Source organism: Erpetoichthys calabaricus, chromosome 11 (assembly GCF_900747795.2).
Source record: "Erpetoichthys calabaricus chromosome 11, fErpCal1.3, whole genome shotgun sequence".
Lineage (NCBI taxonomy): Eukaryota > Metazoa > Chordata > Cladistia > Polypteriformes > Polypteridae > Erpetoichthys > Erpetoichthys calabaricus.
In genome coordinates this window covers 106,286,735-106,309,750 of record NC_041404.2, presented here as the reverse complement: position 1 = coordinate 106,309,750, position 23,016 = coordinate 106,286,735, and the positions used below count along the sequence as shown (strand labels likewise).

Sequence of the window (23,016 nt, the reverse complement as noted above, 5' to 3'; positions counted from 1 at the left end):
AAAAGAAATTGGTAACTGCACTGCTGAAACAAAATTAAATGTGTTTGAGAAGCTGGTGCGAGATTGGAAGAGGCAAGAAGATGTTAAAAAAATGTGTCGTATTTTTAAATGCGTGTAAAATTTATGATCGATTTTTCGGATTTCAAGACCCAACTTATACGCGAGTATATATGGTATTTATTGGATTTACTGTTCAAACATCTTATGGCACTTAATTTATTGGATTTATTTTTTACACTGTTTATTGAACTATATATAGGACTGTTCTATTTTCATAATTTTTGAACTTTTGATTCCCTATTTTAATAAAATCGGTCTATGTTCTGATTATAAAGTCTGTCTCTCTTGCCCTGGACCATCCTTGGTTCATGACTGTTGATGCTCCAGATAAAGGCTTGGCTGCAGGTCCAGGGTATCATGACTATTCACCAGGTTTCCACTCTTGCTCTGCAATTAGCATCACCTGCCTGTTCAACATGCTCCACACATGAATTCAGTGTATAAGACTGATTCATTAATCAATGTCTCACAGTCATCTTAGACTAATGCTCTATTGTATTTGTTTCTCACCAGATTCCTCTCTGACCCAATATCCATTTTCACCCAAAAAAAGACAAACAAACTAAAAACAAAAAAATAATATTTACAGTGAAAGTCATTCCAAGGGATTGAGATACCAGTCCATACAAGATCAGTGTTGCACAAAGCAGTGTCCTCGGGCTGTGCATCTAAAACAAAAAGTGGGAGAAGGTAACTTTTCTGTGGAGAAAAAAAAACTTTTTTATTTTTATCTAAAGCATATTTTTATCCAAAAAATATAGAAACTGGTTTACCTGTAACAAATAAATCCTAGATGGGGTGTCTTCAAATGCTAAGTCAAGATCTGTTCAAAACTATCCTATTCAATCACACATTACAAAACGTTTAAAAGTCCTGGGCCATTTAACTATTTTCTTCCATTTTTTCCCTACGAGGGCTTTTTTTTGGGGAATTTTTTTCTTGTTTTCTTATACTGTCAAGGTTGTTGTGGGGGGCTGTGAAAAAACAGGGTCTGTTAAAGCCCATTGCAGCACTCTTAGTGTGATTTTGGGCTATGCAAAACTAAATTATATTGTATATTTAACTATGGGCGGCATGGTGGCACAGTGGGTAGTGCTGCTGCCTCGCAGTTAGGAGACCCGGGTTCTCTGGGTTTCTTCCAGGTACTCTGGTTTCCTCCCACAGTCCAAAGACATGCAGGTTAGGTGCATTGGTGATTTTAAATTGTCCCTTGTGTGCGTGTGTGTGTGTGTGTGTGTGTGTGTGCACGCCATGCAGTGGGCTGGTGCCCTGCCCGGAGTTTGTTTCCTGTGTTTGTTTCCCTGTGTTGGCTGGGATTGGCTGCAGCAGACCCCCGTAACCCTTTAGTTAGGATATAGCAGGTTGGATAATGGATGGATGGATATTTAACTGTATGACCATCCCCATATATCAAATCCAAACTCTAAACATCGAATAGTTTGAGATCATGTATCTGCCTGTCTTAACAGCAACAGTAACAAGGTCAGATGCCTGCTTTGACAAAGCAGGGTTCTTTTTGTAAATTAGTGCCTTCATTATGGACACAATAAAAAGACCTGCTAGCACAAACAATTTGACACAGATTAGAAAGGTGTGTATTTTTTCAATCTGAAATTTCTGAAGACATAAAATAAAATTGGCACTTTAACCTTGTCATCTAAGGTCAGCCTCATGATCACACTTCCTTATTAGTTTTGATTTAACTTTGGCATTAACCTGAAGCATCTCTCAGACTTGGAATTCTATTTTAAAAACATTGAGCCCCAAGTGTCCTCTCGGGTTAATATGTTATGAACTTATATAGAGTATAAAGCTTGAAAAACACATAGAACTCTATTCTGCTGCCATCTGATATATAAAGTAACATCATTGTGAGGGCCAGTTGTACATTATTGTGCCGATTTCACTTTCTGGCCTAATTTTTCGGCTAGAAAGAACCGCAGCTACACCAGAGAGTAGATAACACCCTTTTCCAGCTTGCTTCTCAAGAACGGAGTGGTGGCTCTGAGGCTAGGGATCTGCACTGGCAATCGGAAGGTTGCCGGTTCGAATCCCGTAAATGCCAGTAGGGACTCTGCTCTGTTGGGCCCTTGAGCAAGGCTCTTAACTTGCAATTGCTGAGTGCTTTGAGTAGTGAGAAAAGTGCTATATAAATGCAAATTATTTATTTACTTTAATAGATGTGTATACTTAAGTGTATGTGTGTCAGTAATGCACAACACACAGTTACAAAAGGTAGGTGCAAACTATAACTTGAAAAAATGGAAACAAGCAGGCAGAGACTGTGAGTATGTTACAATTCTGGAACAAAACGCTGTGCATGAGCAATCGTCTTGTGGGGCCTGTCTTGCCCTGGTTCAGCATAAAGCAGGGAATTTTGTACCATCATAGAAATATTTTTTTTTTTAATATTTTTATTTTATTAATTTTCATTGTAATCATTCCATACAAACAGATCAATTTATAACCCAACAAATTTGAAGACAAATCAAACCCCACCCCTGAGAAGGAGAGCTTAGCTAAAGGAAAATTGCTTTAAGCTTTTTAATAAGGCAACATTAGACAAAAGAAGGGGAGAAGTAAATATCTATATAAATAAGAGATGGAGAAGGGAGTTAAATGCAATAATAGTTAATTCTCTTATTCTAAAATAATATTGATTAAATCCTGCCAAGTTTTGAAAAAATTTTGTACAGATCCTCTAACTGAAAATTTGATTTTTTCCAATTTCAAATAATATAAAACATCAGTTTCCCACTGACTTATAAGAGGAGAATTAGGATTCTTCCAATTTAACAAAATAAGTCTGTGTGCCAAGAGTGTAGTGAATGCAATCACCGTTTGTTTGTCCTTCTCCAATTCAAGTCCATCTGGAAGGACACCAAACACAGCTGTTAGTGGGTTAGGAGGGATTGTGATACTAAGGCTGTCTGAGAGGCACTTAAAAATTTTTGTCCAAAATGATGTTAGTTTGGTGCAGGCCCAGAACATGTGACCCAGTGAGGCAGGAGCTTGGTTGCAGCGCTCGCAGGTTGGATCCTGGCCTGGAAACATTTTGGACAGTTTTAAGCGAGACAGATGAGCTCGATATATAATTTTTAGTTGAATAATTCTATGCTTTGCGCATATAGAACTCGAGTGAATTCTCTGCTTTGCTACCTTCCACTCCTTTTCTGATATATTGATTAAGAGATCTTCTTCCCAATGTCCTCTTGGATCTTTGAAAGATAGGGACTCTAATAAGATTTTATATATTGCGGAAATAGTGTTTGTTTCCTCGGAATTGAGCAGTATTTTTTCCAGCATTGTGGAGGGTGCAAGGTGGGGGAAATCGGGCAATTTCTGTTTAACAAAATTTCTAATTTGAAGATAATAAAAGAAATGTGTAGCTGGGAGGTTAAATTTTGAACGTAATTGTTCAAAAGATGTAAATATGTTGTCTATATAAAGATCTCTGAGCATTTTAATCCAAAACTTTTCCAGGTATTAAAAACTGGATATACTTGCGAAGGTTGAAAGAGGTGGTTCCCTTGCAGAGGTGCCACTGATAAAAGATTTTCCATCTTAAAATGCTTCCTAATTTGGTTCCATATTCTGAGTGAGTAAAGCACAATTGGGTTATTAGTATATTTGCGATAACTTTCATTTATTGGAGAGCAGAGCAGGGAATATAAAGAAGTACTACAGGATTTTACTTCTATTGCAGACCAAGCCTGTGTATGTGCATTTATTTGTGTCCAGGTTTTTATGGCTTGTATGTTTGCTGCCCAGTAATAAAACTGAAAATTAGGTAAAGCCATGCCACCTTCTGCCTGAGGTCTTTGTAGGGTCGCTCTTCGGATACGTGGGTGTTTTGAGTTCCAAATGAATGAGGTTATTATTGAATCTAACTGTTTAAAAAACGATTTATTGATATATATTGAAATGTTTTGAAATAAAAAGAGAAGTTTAGGAAGGATATTCATCTTAACGATGTTAATTCTTCCGGCTAGAGTGAGATGAAGGGTTGACCATCTATGCAAGTCTTGCTTAATTTTTTCCATACAGACGCCAAAATTTTGTTGATAAAGAGCTTTATGTTTACTTGTGATATTTACCCCTAGGTATTTAAACTGATCTGCTATGGTAAAAGGTAGGGTGTCTAATTTATTATTATATGCTTGTGAGTTCACTGGAAAGAGTATACTCATAGAAATATTAATGATTTTTTGGGAACTATGTGTTTTTCCACTCTATGGTAACTCATCAATACTCATGAGTGGGACACAGTTTTCAACCAAAACACACAATGGCGTATAACTGAAAACCTGTAAATCCAATTTTAGAACAAACTGAAACTGAACCATTGAACCGAGTGATAGTGATGACAATGTGAATTGGATATCAGACATTAACAAAGGTAGTGTAACTGTTGCATATTGCACTGTATGACCAATCTATCATGACATACCTGGTGAATTCAGTGGTGTGAAGCTTCAATGTGGCAAAAAGGAAAAATTATTGGAATCAGGTGGAAGGATAAGAAAGACATTAACCTCTTAAGCACTGTTCACAATACAGCAACTATCAATGTTCATGTCAGGGGAAATATGAAAGTCACTAAGCCCTGTGACAGCCTACAAAAACGCAATGGGTAGTGTTGATGGTACAGATTAAGCACTGACATTTTACCCTCTCATGTACAAGCAGCAGAAAAAATATAAGAAAAGTACACAAAGAAATGCACTTCTACTGTCCCTTTTGCAATATTGAGCTGTGTGTTGGCGACTCTTTCAAAACATATCACAAGAAGGATGTGTACTAAATCTGCATTAGTACAGCAGTGGACCCTAGACATATCTTTCCCACTGTATTTATGCTGATGTTTTGATATCTATTACAGACTTGTTGAAAAAAATGGAATGTTTTTGATTCCTTTTTTTGTCAGAAAAACATAAAGGTCAGTAAGTTAAAACAAAAATGCATGTTACATTTTCTTACAATGACAACAATTCTTTGCTTTTGCAACTAAGTGATAGTAGTAATTAAACACATTGAGAGCATTAGACCAGGACACAGAAAAAAAACTACTCTCTGACTTTAAAATATATCTGCTTTGTACCTAGTAAACTATTCAGACTCTGCTGTATAGATTATTAACTTGTACTGTAATTCAACACCTACTGTATGTACATTCCACTCCTTTATAAAATATGAATTGGATGCTTAGGTCTTTGCAGACTCTTTGCATAGTCTAGGGGCCTTTTTTTATCTATCATTCATACCAAATGATTTTGTAATTTATGGTAACATTTTAGGGTATTTTACTTTGTATTCCATTTCTCCTGGTTTGCAAATCTCATTGTGATTGTTCATCCAGTGAGGGGTCACCTGATTAGTTTATTGGCTGTATTAATGCTACATAAAATAAAGCTCAGTTGATGTTACCCCGTCATTTCTATAGTGATATGATCAGACATGCTAAAGTCTTGCTTCCTGTAATGTCTAATTTTAAAGTTGGAAGAAAGTATTTCAGGGGAATGTTCTTCCTGAAAACTACAGTGTAACATATTAAAGCCCACTGTTAGAGTGAGTGAGTATTATAGTTTGACCCATAATTTACATTAAGATCTAACATAAACATCACTACTGGATTAACAATGGTTGCATGACGAGTAAAATCTTACACTTAATAAAACTCTTCAAATCAAAATAAAAATACCCATATCTATAATTACATGAGTTTACATGAGATGAAGATGTGGCTTCATAACCGCATGTGAAGATGTAAGTAGCAGTCTTGTTTATTGATTCCTTACGAGGCCTTTAAAAGTAGGCTACACATTAAAGGAAAAGTCAAAGATCTTACTATAGTGGATCTAAATAGTGTCAGTAGATATAGCTTATTTCCTGTTATGTATGTGAATATTTCACTTTGAAAGAGAAATGTGGTCTTATGAACAACATTACAACTTGTATTTTGGAGAAATTGGAGACTGTAGTACACTTCAAATGTTACTGCTAATATACTGTATTTAAGCAAATGATTTATAATTTCATAAAAGTACTTGAAATAATTCATAAAATTATTTGACTACTTGTCATTCATATTATTAACACTGGGGAAACTCTTTCAGAAAGAATGCAGTAAACAGTTTCAAACTGATGTGTTTAGACGTTATTTTCTAAATGTTAGGTTTCAACTAGGCAGCACACTGGAATCATTACTACTGGTAATTCACAGCTCTGTCATTGCCTATGCAGATTTTGCAGTTTGTCTCTGTAACTGTACAGGTTGTACTCTGGGCAGTCTGATTTTCCTCTCACATCCAAAGGATGTGCAGTTTAGGGTGACTAGAGACTCTGCATTTGTCCATGAAACTGCAGGTGTGTGGAGGGTTTTGTCTTGCCAAAGGCAGTTGCCCTGTCCAAGGATGGTTCCTGCTTTGTGCCTGGTACTACGGGTATACACTATAGCTTTCGGTGCCCCTTATTGGATTAAATGGAACTGAATAGAAACTAAGAATGTATTTTTGGTTGTTTCCTTTATTAATGTAAAAGCATTCAAGTTATTAATTTTGTAATCTGCAAGAGTAGTGTTTGGGGGTGGCAAGTGGTGTCAAGGGGGCCCCTCTTTTGAGGTCCGTGTGTCCCGTTCGAGCGGATTTGTCAAATTATATGCTCCAGTTATATTTGATAAAGTCCGTGTGTTATCTTGCAAAAAATAGCTGAATACTGTAATGAGAAAATCCGGTGAATGTTAACATCATTTTTATTAAATTCGCTCGCAATTTTTATACAGCCCACACATACCGGTAACAGTGTTTGATGTAACCGGCCCCGTGTGGGGTTGGTCAGCCCCATGTCCCGCACATCCCTAAGGCCTCCTCTGGTAATCTGTAACATATTAACAGAGATTTTTTAAATTCATCTTTCCTTTTTGGAGACACTGCTTTTTATCTCAGTAATTTGTTCATAGGCAAGTTTGATTCTTAGGTATCATCATTTCTGAATTGTATACATCTCTTTCATTTTCATGCTTCAGAAATTCCTTCTGTTGACCAAGACTGTGCTGTCATTACTGTATAGTACATTCTGTTACCTTGGGCTACTTAATTTGAATTGTCTACCCTTAATTTATTAAAATATCATTTACTGATCCTTTGCCTTTCATTTTGCCCAGTTCCCTTCTTCGTATGGCACAGAAATGTTTGATTAGATTGACTCCTTTTGATAACTTCTAACAACTATAGAGATCATTTTGATCAACAATTATATGTTCTTCCCTTCATGGCATCCTTATAATGGTTCATACTGTGCCTTGGGAGTTGATGTGTCATTGCTAGTGATAAACTGAGTGCTGTTATTGTGTGCGTGTGCTGTGATGCATTACAGAGAGTAACGGTGCAGTTCAGTTGTCATCTGATATAAAACAGTTGGAATTTTGGGCTATTAATATTTAATGCTTTTAAAAATTACAATATTTCAAAAATGTAGATATATTTACATACAATGAATGTTTCTGTGTCCTGCGGTGGGTTGGTGCCCTGCCCGGGATTGGTTCCCTACCTTGCGCCCTGTGTTGGCTGGGATTGGCTCCAGCAGACCCCCATGACCCTGTGTTCGGATTCAGCGGGTTGGAAAATGGATGGATGGATGGATGGAATTTTGGGCTATTAATATTTAATGCTTTTAAAAATTACAATATTTCAAAAATGTAGATATATTTACATACAATGAATGTTTCTGTGTCCTGCGGTGGGTTGGTGCCCTGCCCGGGATTGGTTCCCTACCTTGCGCCCTGTGTTGGCTGGGATTGGCTCCAGCAGACCCCCATGACCCTGTGTTCGGATTCAGCGGTTTGGAAAATGGATGGATGGATGGATGTACCTGATTTGAATGGCTTTGCAGAATGGAAGTCAGCGCAATGCTATACTGCAGTTCTGAATTTAAAACTGTAAGTAAATGTAAAGCAAACTGTAAACAATTTTGAAATGCACTATAGCAAGAAGATAGCTAAGCAAACCTACATTAGAATTTTATAAAATGGTAAAATAAAGTTACTCAAATATGTCTTGGGAAGCACACTGCTTGACACTGTTTTGTATGCTGTCTTTATATCAATCCACATTCCTAGTTTATTTGCTGACAATCATACATATGTATTAAAAATAACCTAATAACCACTTGTGTGCAGCATTCTACATTTAATCTGTAACCAGTTATCACCTTTTAACCATTTACTTGACATTGTTTTGTCAATCTTAAGGTGATGTACTATCCCTGTTAAAGATTTCCATGTCCTACAAAAGCATATTATTAATCTATTTATTTAATGCTTTTGGGGAGTTACTGCTGAGAGAATTACTTATTTAGAATGCTATAACCACAAGAGAAATGCATACTTAGACTTCACAAAAATAAAACAATATTCTCAACCAACTATTATCATTTTATATTTCTGAACGTGCCAGCCTAATGGAGACTTGCAGATGACAAAGACCTTTTCAAGACAGATCAGACTCAAACTTAAGACCAAACATGTTTAAAGTGCAGGGCCATTCATACTAATAAAATTTTTGAAATAATTTTGTAATGATAACAATGTAAAAATAAGTAACTTTTCTGTTCAGAACTATTATAGTGCTGCGGTTTTTCTTATAAATAACACCACTCATGATATTATGGTAATACAATTAAAATAGAGACAAAAAATGTTATAGCTTTGTAAAATTGCAACATCATAAAACATTATTTAACATAACTGAAATTATCTTTAACAATAGCATAAAATAAAATCATGTATTATAATTTTACCAGTTTTAATATAATGAAAATAATGCACAGCCGTCATCAATCCATAGAACAGACGTGAGATTTTGAAAATCAAATTCAATGACATAATTGGTACACTTTCATACTTATTATTAATAATGACACAGAAGTGAGGTCCTTGTGGAGTTTAATTTTATATATAACTTTAACAGTGTTACAGGCAGTGTTTTCTTTCTTTCTTTGCGCACAATAAATAGTTTTTTTATCTTTTATTGGTGCACTTTTGGATCAATCGGTCTTTTTAAGTTTGTTCTTATGAACCCATAGACATAAAATAACCAGCTTAATTGGAAACTCAGAACACAAAGAGAGAGAAAAAAGGTACACAGCACTTACCGTAGATAAGATGGTGTCCTGCGGGTTTAACGTGCCGTGCGTGGTCACTGCTTGATATCTCAGCGTCCCGTAGCTGTTAGTCGGGGACAGCTGTGCAAATTAAACGAATCTTCGAAGCGCTATGGTGCCTGAGGGGGTCATGCGCTGAGTTTATACTCAGCCGTCTTGGGTGGAAGTAGAGAAGGGGGGTTCATATGGGCTATCTTACTTAATTTATACGTAAAAAAAACAGGTGTAGAGGGAGTAGGTTGCGTTTTAGTGAAGGAGATCTAGAAGCCCTAACGCAGGGTCCACAGTGATGTGCGCAAGCATTAACGCGCATTATTACTCTTATTGACGAGAAAATGAATCCTTTTAGTGGGGTATAATTATCTGTAATTGTCTTGAAAAAAAATCTCTATGCTTTGATAGAGAGTGCGAGAGATAACAAGGGACGAAAGGAGACATACTTTTGTATACAGAGCTAGTGCGTTTCATTACATCTGACCTAGAGACTCGTTCACCTGTTTGGTCACAATGACAGGATTTGAGGTGATCAAAAAGCTCAGTAATTGATTCTTTGCGAATGATGGGGAGAAACACACAAAGAGTGTAAGTGGCCGATAGCAAAGGGAAATTAGCACTGAAAACACTAATGGAATTGATCGCTATCCGCCTGACAATCTGAAACTCCATATGTAGGGCTACATCATGTCACTTCGTGTCCATGGGGCCATGTCGCTCTTTTTTGGTCGCTCTTGCTGCAGCTTTCTCACTGCTTTTCAGCATCTTTACAAGGCCACAGCCAAAGAAAATTAAAAATAGTCTGGAAGAATAATTTTAAAACTAATGTTTTTTTGATCATTTGATTATAGGGACACTTGACTGAAGATCATGCATTAGTGATATTACCTCGTTATATTTTGATGTCCAGTCCAGGACTGGTTTCTGCCTTGTACTCCACTCTCCAGGTATATGACTCCCTTTGACCCTGCACTGGTTTGAGTAGATTACTGAAATAAAAAGTATGTGCATCTTTGGCCAAATTGTATTTTTCAATAAATGTTGAAGCAAAAAGCAATTAACAAATCTTACAAACTTAAAAACCACATATTTTGATATATTTTAAACACAATATTTATTTCTGTTGCACATTTTCACACATATGTGTAACTTTAAGAACTTTGCAAGAGAAAAAAGAGGTAAAAGAATCTCTATCAATCAAAAACAAATTCTTGGCGTTTGTTACTCAAAGCTCCAGATCTGCAGCTGTAGCTTTAGCCAGGACCAGACTGGGTCAACAAAACCGGCCTGGGCATCCTTCAATGAGTGAGGTGACGAGGTCGACCCTCTTGGACCATTATTCATTGTAATTTTCTTAAAATTTCTGATGAGTATGCGGCTCACTACTTGCAATGAGCCTATGATATGAACTCTACTCGATAATCAAACTGCTCATTTACAATGGAATAAATTATAACTGAGGTTATAATGAAAACCTCACATGATTGAAATGTTCCATTATCTTAACGATAAACTATAAATGTTCTGTCCTAATATAAAAAATTCCTATCCTGTGCTTTATAACAATTTATCGGTAATAATCACATCTGAAAACCACTAATTATTGCTGACGCCAACGACCAGAGGACAATAAAATGCATAAAACATAATCTAAACGAATTATTCATACAGAAGAATTGAAATACTAGATATGAGATAAAATAAATTGCAATAATGTATATGCTAACCGAAATGTAGCAGTATCCGAAACAGAAACTCAGCAAAAGGCAATTTTGACCAAATTTTTCGCTGCAATGTTGTGTTTCTGACAACTAAAACAACTTGATGAAGTAATACGGTTTATTATATAGAACTATATATACAGTAATCGCAGTACCGGACAGACAATGTTTAGTAGTTTAGAAAATTAATTTTAATGTTAAACAGTAACCAGTACATAAAATTTATTTCACTGAAATGGCCCCGGCCCATAACCAAACCAGCGATCCGCAGCTCACCAGGCATTATCCAAATGCCCCTAATGGCCAGTCTGCCCCTGGCTTCAGCTTAAGCTGACTTTACTTTTTTAATTTTCTTATATATAATTTTAACAACTTAATTATTGCAGAAATTTCTTTAAAATGTCTACTGCTCTGAGTAGTAATTTTTGGTTTGCCAGTAACCAAAACTTTCAGATTGACTTTACTCAAAATAAACCTATTTTCATGCTTTCAAAATAGCCTTGTGACGTTTTCCTTTACACAGCCATGATAAGTTAATTTACAGGACAATTAATTTGTTTTGTAGACTTGGCATATCCATTTCTAGTTTAATTTGGTTGGATATTGTATTAACTAGATTAATTTGTGTTTAAAAAGAACAGATTTTTTTTTTGGCATAGGACATACACATCAGAAGGTCACACATCAGTGTTGGTTATCCTGTTTTTATCACTTTGCAATAAAAGCCCTTGTGTAAGGTGATGTTTATTGATATTTTGTTCAGTGTTTGAATTATCCATCCATCCATTATCCAACCCGCTATATCCTAACTACAGGGTCTCGGGGGTCTGCTGGAGCCAATCCCAGCCAACACAGGGGACAAGGCAGGAAACAAACCTCGGGCAGGGCGCCAGCCCACCGCAGGTGTTTGAATTATTCATTTATTAAATTCTTTTTTTTCCAAAAGCATGACGTTACAGTACCATTCACAAGATCAGACAATTTATAATAGCATACCAGATGCAATTTACTTCAAATTAAATAATGAAAAGCAAAGGAAAAAATAAAAGCACAAAAAATTAAACAACAGCAGAAAAAAAAGATAAAAAACAAACAAAGAAGCAAACAAACAAAAAACGATTCAACATCTCCCTTCTAAAAGGAAAATAAAAAAGGAGAGACTTAGGCAAGATGGAAAAAGAGAAGCAACACCCCTCTATCTTTGTTTTTTTTAATGAAATAATAAAACAGTGATATTAGAGAATCAATCACAAGCCCAGCATCCATCCATTCATTATCCAACCCACTATATCCTAACTACAGGGTCACAGGGGTATGCTGGAGCCAATCCCAGCCAACAAAGGGCGCAAGGCAGGAAACAAACTCCAGGCATGACGCCAGCCCACCACAGGGTGCACACACACACACACACACACACCCACACCAAGCACACACTAGGGACAATTTAGGATCGCCAGTGAACCTAACCTGCATGTCTTTGGACTGTGGGAGGAAACCAGGGCACCCGGAGGAAACCCACACAGACACGGGGAGAACATGCAAACTCCATGGAGGGAGGACCCAGGAAACAAACCCAGGTCTCCTTACTGTGAAGCAGCAGCGCTACCACTGTGCCACCGTGCCGCCCCAGGCCCAACATGCTTATTCTACAATAGTATTAAAGATTTTTTTCCATATTTTAAAAATAGTTTTGGACATATCCTCTAAGAAAGAATTTGTTTATTTCTAACTTTAGATAATATTGAACATTGCTTACCCACTGAGATGGTGGGTTGAGATTCTTCCAGTTAAGCAAGATAAGACTGCGTGCTAATAACGTGGTGTAGGCTGTTAAAATCAATTTTTCCCAATGCACTTTAATGTCATCAGGGAGTACACCAAATATTGCTGCTATTGGATTTGGAGGTATTGCAGCACTGAGGCTGTTTGTGAAGTATGTAAAGATTTTGGTCTAAAATGATGTTAATTTTAGTACATCTCTAAATATGTGGCATAGTGATGCTGGAGCTACAGTATACTGTATGGAAACACTCACAGGTATGGTTTTGCCCTGGGTACATTTTGGACTCATTTTAATGGAAATAAATGTGGTCGATGAAGGGCTTTTAGTTGAATTATGGAAAGCTTTGCACAGATAGAACTGGAGTATATTCTATGTATGACTGAGTTCACTTCTTGTGTGAGATGCAGATTGAGAAGTTCCTTTCCCACCATTTCCTAAAGTGTTTAAAAGGTAGATTATTTAAAATATTTGTATATATTACTGAGATACTATCTGTGTCTTCATCAAGATTGGTCAATAGATGTGGAAAATTGGGAAGGTTTCTTTTAGCAAAATTTGTAAATTTTGTGTATCTGGAAGGTTGAATTTAGAGTGCAATTGTTCATAAGATGCAAGTGTCATAATCTCTGGTGGTTTTAATGATTTAAATACTGCATATGTTTGAGAGGGCTGAAATACGTGATTATTGAGTATGGGAGCATCATCTAAGAGATCCTTTCCATTGAAATGTGTCCTGATTACTGGTGCACTGACAATAGTTAGTATTAAGTGAAGTACAAAATAGGCTTTAATTATGCATATACTTTCAGCTCATTAGTAAAATTGAAAGCTAGGTAATGCCATGCCACATTTTGCTTTAGATCTTTGTACAGTTTCCTATTGAATGTACAGTATGGGTATTTGAAATTCCAGATGGATGTTATTAAAACTGAGTCAAATTTCTTAAAGAACAATTTGTTTATGTATCTAGGTACACTCTAGAATATATATATAGCAGCTTATAGGGAGGATGTTCATTTTGACAGTGTTAATCCTCCCTGCAAGGTGAGATGGAGGGTAGAAGCATCTGTTAACATCTTGTTTGATTTTATTCATGGTACGGTACTTCCAAAATTACATTGTAAAATATCTTTACAATTATCCCCAGATATTTAAACTGTTTTATTCAATCCAGTACGATATGCTAGGAAAATCACCCTTTTATTCAGATTCATTTTAAATCCAGAGATCTTATGAAGTTCTTCTAATGTGTTTAGGACTAATGGTAAAGATGATTGTAGGTTTGATATACTATATAAAGAACCATATAATCTGCATATAAGGATATTTTCTGTTTGATAATCTCCTGTATCTGTAGTTTCTTCTGAAGATGACTAGCTAGTGGCTCAATGGTTAATGCAAAAAGGAATGGTGAAAGTGGGCACCCTTGTCGAGTTCCTCTTTTTAAACTGAGGAATTCACAGTTTGTGTCATTAATGTGGACTGAGGCTTCTAGACTGGTATAGAGTAATATAGTCCATACAGCTATATTAGAACCAAACCTGAATCTGTTGCATTGTAGTAAACAAATAATCTCATTCAACTCTATCAAAGGGTTTTACTTTGTCACAGATAATAAGACGTATGATGACCATGATTTGTGGGCAGGTATAAACATTGAACAGGCACCAAAGATTTGAGACACATTGTCTGCGCTTAATAAATTCAGTTGATCTTGTGATATTACCAAGGTAAGCACTTACTTAATACTGTTAGCTAGGACTTTTGGTAGTATCGTAACATCATTATTCAGTAGTGAAATTGGTCTATATGATGCATCTTGTAGTAAAACCTCCATTGTTCTTTAAAAAAAATATGGATGCTTGTTGTAATGTTTGGGGTAAAATTTCTCTTTATTTAGCTTTTATAAAAGATGTTAACAAGAAAGAAGCCAGGGTTAGTTGAGAATCTACAATATAATAAAATACCAGTTTTGTGTGGCCAGTCCCACAGAGCAATCTGATTGGACAGTTTGGCTTTGGTGATGTGATAAATTATAACATGATAGTTATAATTTGTTACTAACCCTCACCTATTCTGTTTCTTTCTCGGTACTCAAATGTGGCACTTGGTGCCACGGCCCACCTGCCCAAGTTGTTTTGCCTGCTTAAGGGTAAAGTCATCCCCTGATGGAGGATCGCAGGAATCATGGGATAGAGGGGTCATTTCATCTGATTGACAGGCCCAGCACTGTTTCAGGTGTGGAATGGCCAAATGGGGGTGGCAGCTTGATGGTTGAAGTCTCCAGGACTCTAAACAAATTCCAATTCATATTATGTGATATGATCTACTGTTAAATTCTGCTCCGTACTTGTAAAATTTTAATTTTTATACTGTATTGAGGATTTGTTCTGTTCTGTGTATTGTATTGTATTGACCCCCTTCTTTTTGACACCCACTGCACGCCCAACCTACCTGGAAAGGGGTCACTTTTTGAAATGCCTTTCTCAAGGTTTCTTCCATTTTTTCCCAAAAAGGGTTTTTTTGGGTGTTATTTCTTGTCTTCTTAGAGAGTCAAGGCTGGGGGGCTGTCAAGAGGCAGGGGCTGTTAAAGCCCATTGCAACACTTCTTGTGTGATTTTGGGCTATACAAAAATAAATTGGATTGTATTGTATGTGACGAAAGAAGTACTGTGAGTGTGAGGCACACAATGAGAGAGTCACCTTCCAGAACAGAATGAACTGTATAACACTAGAAAGGACACAATAAAGGTGCATCGAATACAATGAATAATGAGTCTGAGAAGCTGGCTTTACAGGAACACTAAGAGAGTGAGCTCCAGTGAAGAATCTTTCACACGCATATGAATAAAGAGGAAAGACACTAAAGGTACATGTAGGGCTGTGTATATAATATATATGTGTATATATATATATGTGTATATATAATATGTATATATGTGTATATATTCCCAGACCAGAAGAGCAGCTTCAGCGACAGACTGCTGTCACTGTCCTGCTCCACAGACAGATTGAGGAGATCGTTCCTCTCCCAAATATGGCTACTCTTTAATTCCACCCGCGGTGGGTAAACGTTAATATTTAACATTATACATAGTTATTGTCTGTTTTTTCACCTGTATTATTTATCATTCTTTAATTTAATATTATTTATTGTATCAGTATGCTGCTGCTGAAGATTGTGAATTTCCCATTGGGATTAATAAAGTATCTATCTATCTATCTATCTATCTATCCTATCTATCTATCTATCTATCTATCTATCTATCTATCTATCTATCTATCTATCTATCTATCTATCTATCTATCTATCTATCTATCTAATCTATCATGCTGATCATTTGCATTATAGAGTATGCAGGATGAGTATCTGTGTTTGTAGCCAAAATGTGCAGGTTGATCCTTTGAGTTCCATTTCAACCATAAGAGAAAGAGGCATGTGCCTTTGCATGCATAATACTTAGCCATGTGGTGTGGCGAGAGTAAAAAGAAACCATGAAGGAGCCCTGATGTCCCCCACAAACAGATGAAACTCTATAAAATAATAATACAAAAAAGACAGATTTATTACTATTTGCAAGACATTTCTATCTTCTTTGATAGATAAAAAGTGCAAAGCATCAGCACAAACAGTTTTAGACAGCCTTCAGTGTGACTTCAAAATAGAACGAGCAGTTGTTTCAGTCATGACTCTATAACTTTGAATTTTCTGCCTTTAAAAGACCTACATATTTTTTCTGACTTTTGACTATGATTTCAGCATTTCCACTTTGTTTTGATGAAATGCATGATTCCACATCTCTGACTATTGGTTTTTCTTCTTTGATCTCACGGACGTACTGTGGTGCAGTGGTGGGCACTGCTGCCACACAGCTCAAGTCACCTTTTGGCCACAATAATCAGTCCAGTGTAGTTGGCATATGTTTCCCCAGCCCTCATGGACACATTTTAAATGTCTGCACCAATATATACCAGTCAAATCTCATTCAATTAGTCCTTTGACTTTAATGCAGTTTGCCAAGTTCAGCAAATATCGCAAACATTTCTTTGAATATGGGGGAATTTATGGTGAAGGAAACTCAGCAATGTTCACTCAGTCACTAGTTATTACCAGCTGTGCTGGTTATTCCAATTATAGCAATACAAACTTCCTAATGGAGGATTTGATGAGCTAGAATTTTATTTGCTTTTATTCAATGTTCATAATAATGTGATTTAAAAATAAGTTTTTCAGTTTCTTTTGTTTTATGGATTCAATTCTGTTTACAAATCCAGTCTTTTCTTATGAGAGGGTCTTTAGGAGATCTGGCATATTCAATTCTGGAAATTTATTTAAATCAATTCTGGTACCTTCCAAGTCTTTAGCTTGTTTTTTGTGAGAGAAATAATAAATAATTTATCCACTTAAAACACCTTATTTTTTTCCAAGTGTCCTTGTGGAAACCTTTGAGAATGCAGTGGTCTCCAAAAAATAATCTATTTGATTACAGATGGATTCTATAATGTTTCTGTCAGCTAATGTCAGCTGGTTAAAATGCTAGTTGCGAGTTTGAGAAAATAATGTGAGCATCAAAGTAAAAGGAGAATGGTAGACAATAGAGACATACTTACTTACAAGTTTGATAGTGGGCACAAAGCTATTATCAATGAAGAAATAATTCATTCTTGAGTAACTATATTATACAAGCAAGACAATAGAATGTTCTATTGAATTTGGATATAAAAGTCTCCATGGATCTGATAGATTGTGGTCTACAATGAATTGTAAAATTATCTTTGCAGTTTTAGATAATGTACTATTCTTGAGAACTTGTTCAAGTCTATTTTTAAAACATGATTCAAATTTCCAGACATTATAATTTGAGTCTAATAAGTACTCATATTAGAAACCAGTTAAAATACATTTTGCATAAATTCCTTGTTGTCCACATTAGGTGCATATACTATATATATTTACCCACGATTATTTTAGAGTTCAACAGATTCTCCACAACTTATGATGGGAGAACCCCCCCAGAGTTCACTTCGGTATGAGTTTGGTGAAACCATAGGAATGTTTATAAATTTCGCGATGAACCCGCTCAAAATGCATTGAAGTCAAAGGAGAAGGATGGGACTGATGTAGGTATGAGCGGATTGTAATGGTTTAATGGTCTTTTATATGGCCTTGTGGATTGGGGAAAAATCTACTAACTGCAATAGTTCCGGCCACAGCTAGGACATCTGTTTTGTTTCTGATTATTTGTTCAGATACTTTCATCAAGAAGAAAGAAACATCTTTGAAATAGTAATAAGCCTTTTGGTTTAAACTGTTTCATAGTGTGCCTTATGTTTTCTGATGAAGGGAAGGGAGGGCTCCTTTAAGGCTTGTTTTGGGATAGTAGCTGGACACTTGTCTAATCTGAATGCATAATTAGCTATGCAGTGCTGTGCTTCCAGTGCATAGGGATCAGTGTTATATATCTGGTGGCAGTATTCATAATATTCTCATTATGGTCAGCTAACGTACCCCTAAAATGAAAATATTCCAAGTTTGTTTATTTTTTTTTAAACAACCAAGAGTAGAAGTGATGGGGTTTCCCTTTGGTAAAATGAGTGTTGTTAGAGGAGGAAAATGCAACACTGTCAAGTGCAATAGGGCATTTACTTTATTTATTTTTATTTTATTGTTTTCCCTCATTTGCTTGTGACCCAGCTACAGCCACACTGGCCATGGACTTACAGTAAGCAAGCATGAATGATCTGCACATGGCTGCTACAACTCTGTGATCTCATGCTGGTCTTGCAAAACATTACGTGGCACTAGTAAAAATATTTACATAAGTTTATCTATGTGGCACAATTTCCTGGAAAATATTCAGCAAATGAGGTCACTTAGGAATACAGAATATTTGCTGAGAGAAATGCTTTAAAAAATTACACAGATCAACACTACCCACGACCATGACATAGCACCTTTCAGGGACATATATTACATGTGTTTCTTGGAGTGGGATTGTTTTATGTAATAAATTCCCAAACCTCTAGTTTTATTATTATAAGTGGAATGACAGATTTTGCCAATCCAATTTCTGAATTATTGTTCTTGACAAAATGTTAAGCCAATTGCTTTAAGAGAGCACCTCTTTTTTGACTAAACACTTTTTTGACAAAATCTTACAAAAGAATTTTGGGATCTTTTTTCCTTTAAACAGTGAAAGTTGCACTATACACATCGGTATTTTGAGTGCCAATGTTTGTGTGGTTATGGAAGTAGCTTTGGATAGTATATCTTCAAAAATATGTTAAAGTTTTTTCACACCATACATTGCAACCCTTTTATTTGATGAGTGATATGTTGCACTACTATTATTTCACCAGTTAAACTGATATAAATGGAAATGTCTATCAATAAAAAGTAAAGTCATTTCAAAATAAATTAAGCTGCACAGGTGACATAGAAATAAGCTTTAATTTTGCATGTTATATTAAGTCCAATTTAAGAAGTTTAGAATATTTTGTATGAGTCCAAGTAAATTGTTTCTAGATGTGATCCATGGAGTAAACTAAATTAAACTGATCTGGTCTTATTTAGTCAGAAAAAATTACAATCTTTGGGTCAATATGACTATCTTTGGTTAAGAAAACCCCAGTCAACTGTTTGGAAGTGTCTAAGTTAAATCAATGATTTTTTTTTTTATAAATGTACTCTGTAAATCTCTTAAAATGATAAAAGTCAATATCCAATTTGATAACACGTGTTGTGACCAGAAGGCCAGACAGGAGAGGAAAAAACAAAAACTCCAGCTGGTAAGAAACTACATGGCCGAGAAAATAAACTTCTTGGGACACACAGTCACATGGGCAATTAGTTTTAACTCAGAATATTGTAATAAACAAATAAATAAATATACACAGGCATGCCTTTATACATCCTGTTCAGCCTATATACATCGGACTTCCAATACAACTCGGAGTCCTGCCACATGCAAAAGTTCGCTGACAACACTGCTATTGTGGGCTGCATCAGGAGTGGGCAGGAGGAGGAGTATAGGAACCTAATCAAGGACTTTGTTAAATGGTGCGACTCAAACCAGCTACTCCTGAACACCAGCAATACTAAAGAGTTGATGGTGGATTTTAGGAGGCCTAGGCCCCTCACGGACTCCGTGATCATCAGAGGTGACTGTGTGCAGAGGGCACAGACCTTTAAATACCTGGGAGTGCAGCTGGATGATAAACTGGACTGGACTGCCAATGCTGATGCTCTGTACAAGAGAGGACAGAGCCAACTATACTTCCTTAGAAGGCTGGCATCCTTCAACATCTGCAATAAGATGCTGCAAATGTTCTATCAGATGGTTGTGGCGAGCGCTCTCTTCTACGCTGTGGTGTGCTGGGGAGGCAGCATAAAGAAGAAGGACGCCTCACGCCTGGACAAACTGGTGAGGAAGGCAGGCTCTATTGTAGGCACGGAGCTGGACAGTTTGACATCTGTGGCAGAGCGACAGGCACTCAGTGTTGTTAGAGGAGGAAAATGCAACACTGTCAAGTGCAATAGGGCATTTACTTTATTTAATCTAATTTTATTGTTTTCCCTCATTTGCGTGTGACCCAGCTACAGCCACACTGGCCATAGACTTACAGTAAGCAAGCATGAATGATCTGCAATTGGCTGCTACAACTCTGTGATCTCATGCTGGTCTTGCAAAACATTATGTGGCACTAGTAAAAATGTTTGATTCTCCTATCAATCATGGAGAATCCACTGCATCCACTGAACAGTATCATCTCCAGACAGAGGAGCAGCTTCAGTGACAGACTGCTGTCACTGTCCTGCTCCACTGACAGACTGACGAGATCATTCCTCCCCCACACTATGCGACTCTTCAGTTCCACCGGGGTGGTAAACGGTAACATTATACAATGTTATTGACTGTTATACCTGCCTTGCACTCTCCACCTTGCACTTTTTAACTTACACTTGTTTTTATCACTCTTTAATTAATATTGTTTCTATTAATATTGTTTTTATCAGTATGCTGCTGCTGGAGTAGGTGAATTTCCCCTTGGGGATTAATAAATTATCTATCTATCTATCTATCTATCTATCTATCTATCTATCTATCTATCTATCTATCTATCTATCTATCTATCTATCTATCTATCTATCTATCTATCTATCTATCTATCTATCTATCTATCTATACACACACAATACATACTTATGTACAAATGTACATACATACATACATAAAGTTGCAAATGTGACATGCATATACAAAAGTCTGGGTTCCCCTACAGTTTATTAAGGTTTTTGGTTTTAGGCCTCAAAATGTAATTAACTCAGATTAAAATAATCTGAGAAATGCATGGAAACTCTGGCCCTTAAAACCTTTCAGGATGTTGTGCCTATTCTTAGCAACCATCTACTTATCTAAAAAAGTGGTTAAGGACTTGAAAATAAAGATAATCAACTCTTGCACAGTGATAGAAATCTATTACAAGAAATATAATCTTTTCGGTGTAAACTGAATTTTTCAGTGGGCACATGCTCTCACATATATGTGTTCTTTAATCTTGAAACCTTGGCTACTTCAATTCTTACCTAATGCTTCTATTTACACTTACATAAAACACACACAACAAAAATCATTTTAATGTAGTAAAAACAGCACTTATCCTGACTTTCAATACTTGGTTGACTTCTTGAAAAATCAACTGTCAAGACACACATCAAAGCAATGAATACAAGACCAATGGGTGAGTATTACTGTTTTTTGTCTCTGCCATTGTGTTTAGGTGACTTGGTTTGAAGGATATATCCAAAGGATAAATAGGTTAGTGTATGATAAACTGGGCTTGGCTAGGTCTGTTAAGAAAGCAGATTTAACAGGGATGCAGGAATCCAGCTGCACAAAAACCCTACATGTGTTCCAGTCAAAGTGACTGAACTCCAACCTGTGCCAGGATCTGCCTGGACTTATCTGATAAAAAGGTCTAAATCAAATTTGCACTGACATCTCACTAGAGGCCCTTCTGCAGTCCTCTTGAGCCAGAAGCCATCAAATGAAATCAAGGAAGGACAAAGACCTAAAATTCAAGGGGTGACAACTAAGATGGACAGAAGAACTCACCTGTTAAAAGACACCAATTTTGTAACTGGAAGTGACTTTAATCCAATCAAGAGAAGGTTCAACCTTTCATTAAAACCACATGCACCAGAGCTCTCAAAGTGAGTGAAAAGAGAGCAAAGACTGGACACTAACTGAGCTCCCTGGGAATTCTCTTTGGGTACCTTCTCTGGGATTCTCTCAGGAAGGGGGAACTCTCCAAAATGACTGAGAACGTTTGAATCCTGATTACTGAACCTAAAGGCTATGAGCCTCTTGCTTGAGAGCTGAAGCAGACAATCTTTATGTCTTTGTGAGCCTGAGAGCTGAGATCCAGTCTGCAAATCTAAGCCCTAAGACCTGTCTGCTAAGAAGCAGTTATTGCTTCAAGAAGGGAACTTCAGTGTTGATACTCTTAGAACAGAATCAGTAATGCCTTTCTCTATAAAGTAGCAAAAAGACAGCAGAAGACAAGTTGAGGAAGCATCAGCACAACACTGACCAAGATCATACAGCAGAGAATGAGTGTGCTCCAACACATGAAGAATCTCTCATTTGAACCCAGAGCTACAACAAAATAACAACTCCACACAACATTAGACATCATCAATAAAGACTGGGCATCATAAATCTATTTGTCTTTGCAAAGATAAAGCAGAAGTGTAAATACCAGTAAACAGTTAGCCTACATGTCATATGTTTGTCTGTCTAGTCTGTCTGTGTCCAGTCTTATATGTCAATATGTAATGTCCATCCATCCATTGTCTCCCGCTTATCCGAGGTCGGGTCGCGGGGGCAGCAGCTTGAGCAGAGATGCCCAGACTTCCCTCTCCCCAGCCACTTCTTCTAGCTCTTCCGGGAGAATCCCGAGGCGTTCCCAGGACAGTCGAGAGACATAGTCCCTCCAGCGTGTCCTGGGTCTTCCCCGGGGCCTCCTCCCGGTTAGATGTGCCTGGAACACCTCACCAGGGAGGCGTCCAGGAGGCATCCTGATCAGATGCCCGAGCCACCTCATCTGACTCCTCTCGATGATCCCCTCCTTCAACCGCCACCTTATCGTGGTGGAGGGGTTTGCATGTCCCAATGATCCTAGGAGCTCTGTTGTCCGGGGCTTTATGCCCCTGGTAGGGCCACCCAAGGCAAACTGGTCCTAGGTGAGGGATGAGACAAAGAGCGGTTAAACAAACCTCCTATGATGAAAAACAAT

The 23,016-nt window shown here is 36.9% G+C and overlaps 1 protein-coding gene across 1 annotated transcript in view; it reads right to left on the bottom strand.

The window, feature by feature from the left end:
- LOC114642626 (galanin peptides-like) overlaps nt 1-9,464 on the bottom strand; it is a 33,511-nt gene extending 24,047 nt beyond the window's left edge. Inside the window, exons 1-2 of the mRNA XM_028791494.2 lie at nt 9,211-9,464; nt 648-728 (exon numbers count right to left, since the gene is read on the bottom strand). Coding sequence (XP_028647327.1) covers nt 648-728 — 81 coding nt within the window. The 5' untranslated portion in view covers nt 9,211-9,464. The remainder of the gene's footprint in view (nt 1-647; nt 729-9,210) is intronic.
- Nucleotides 9,465-23,016: the final 13,552 nt, after the last annotated feature.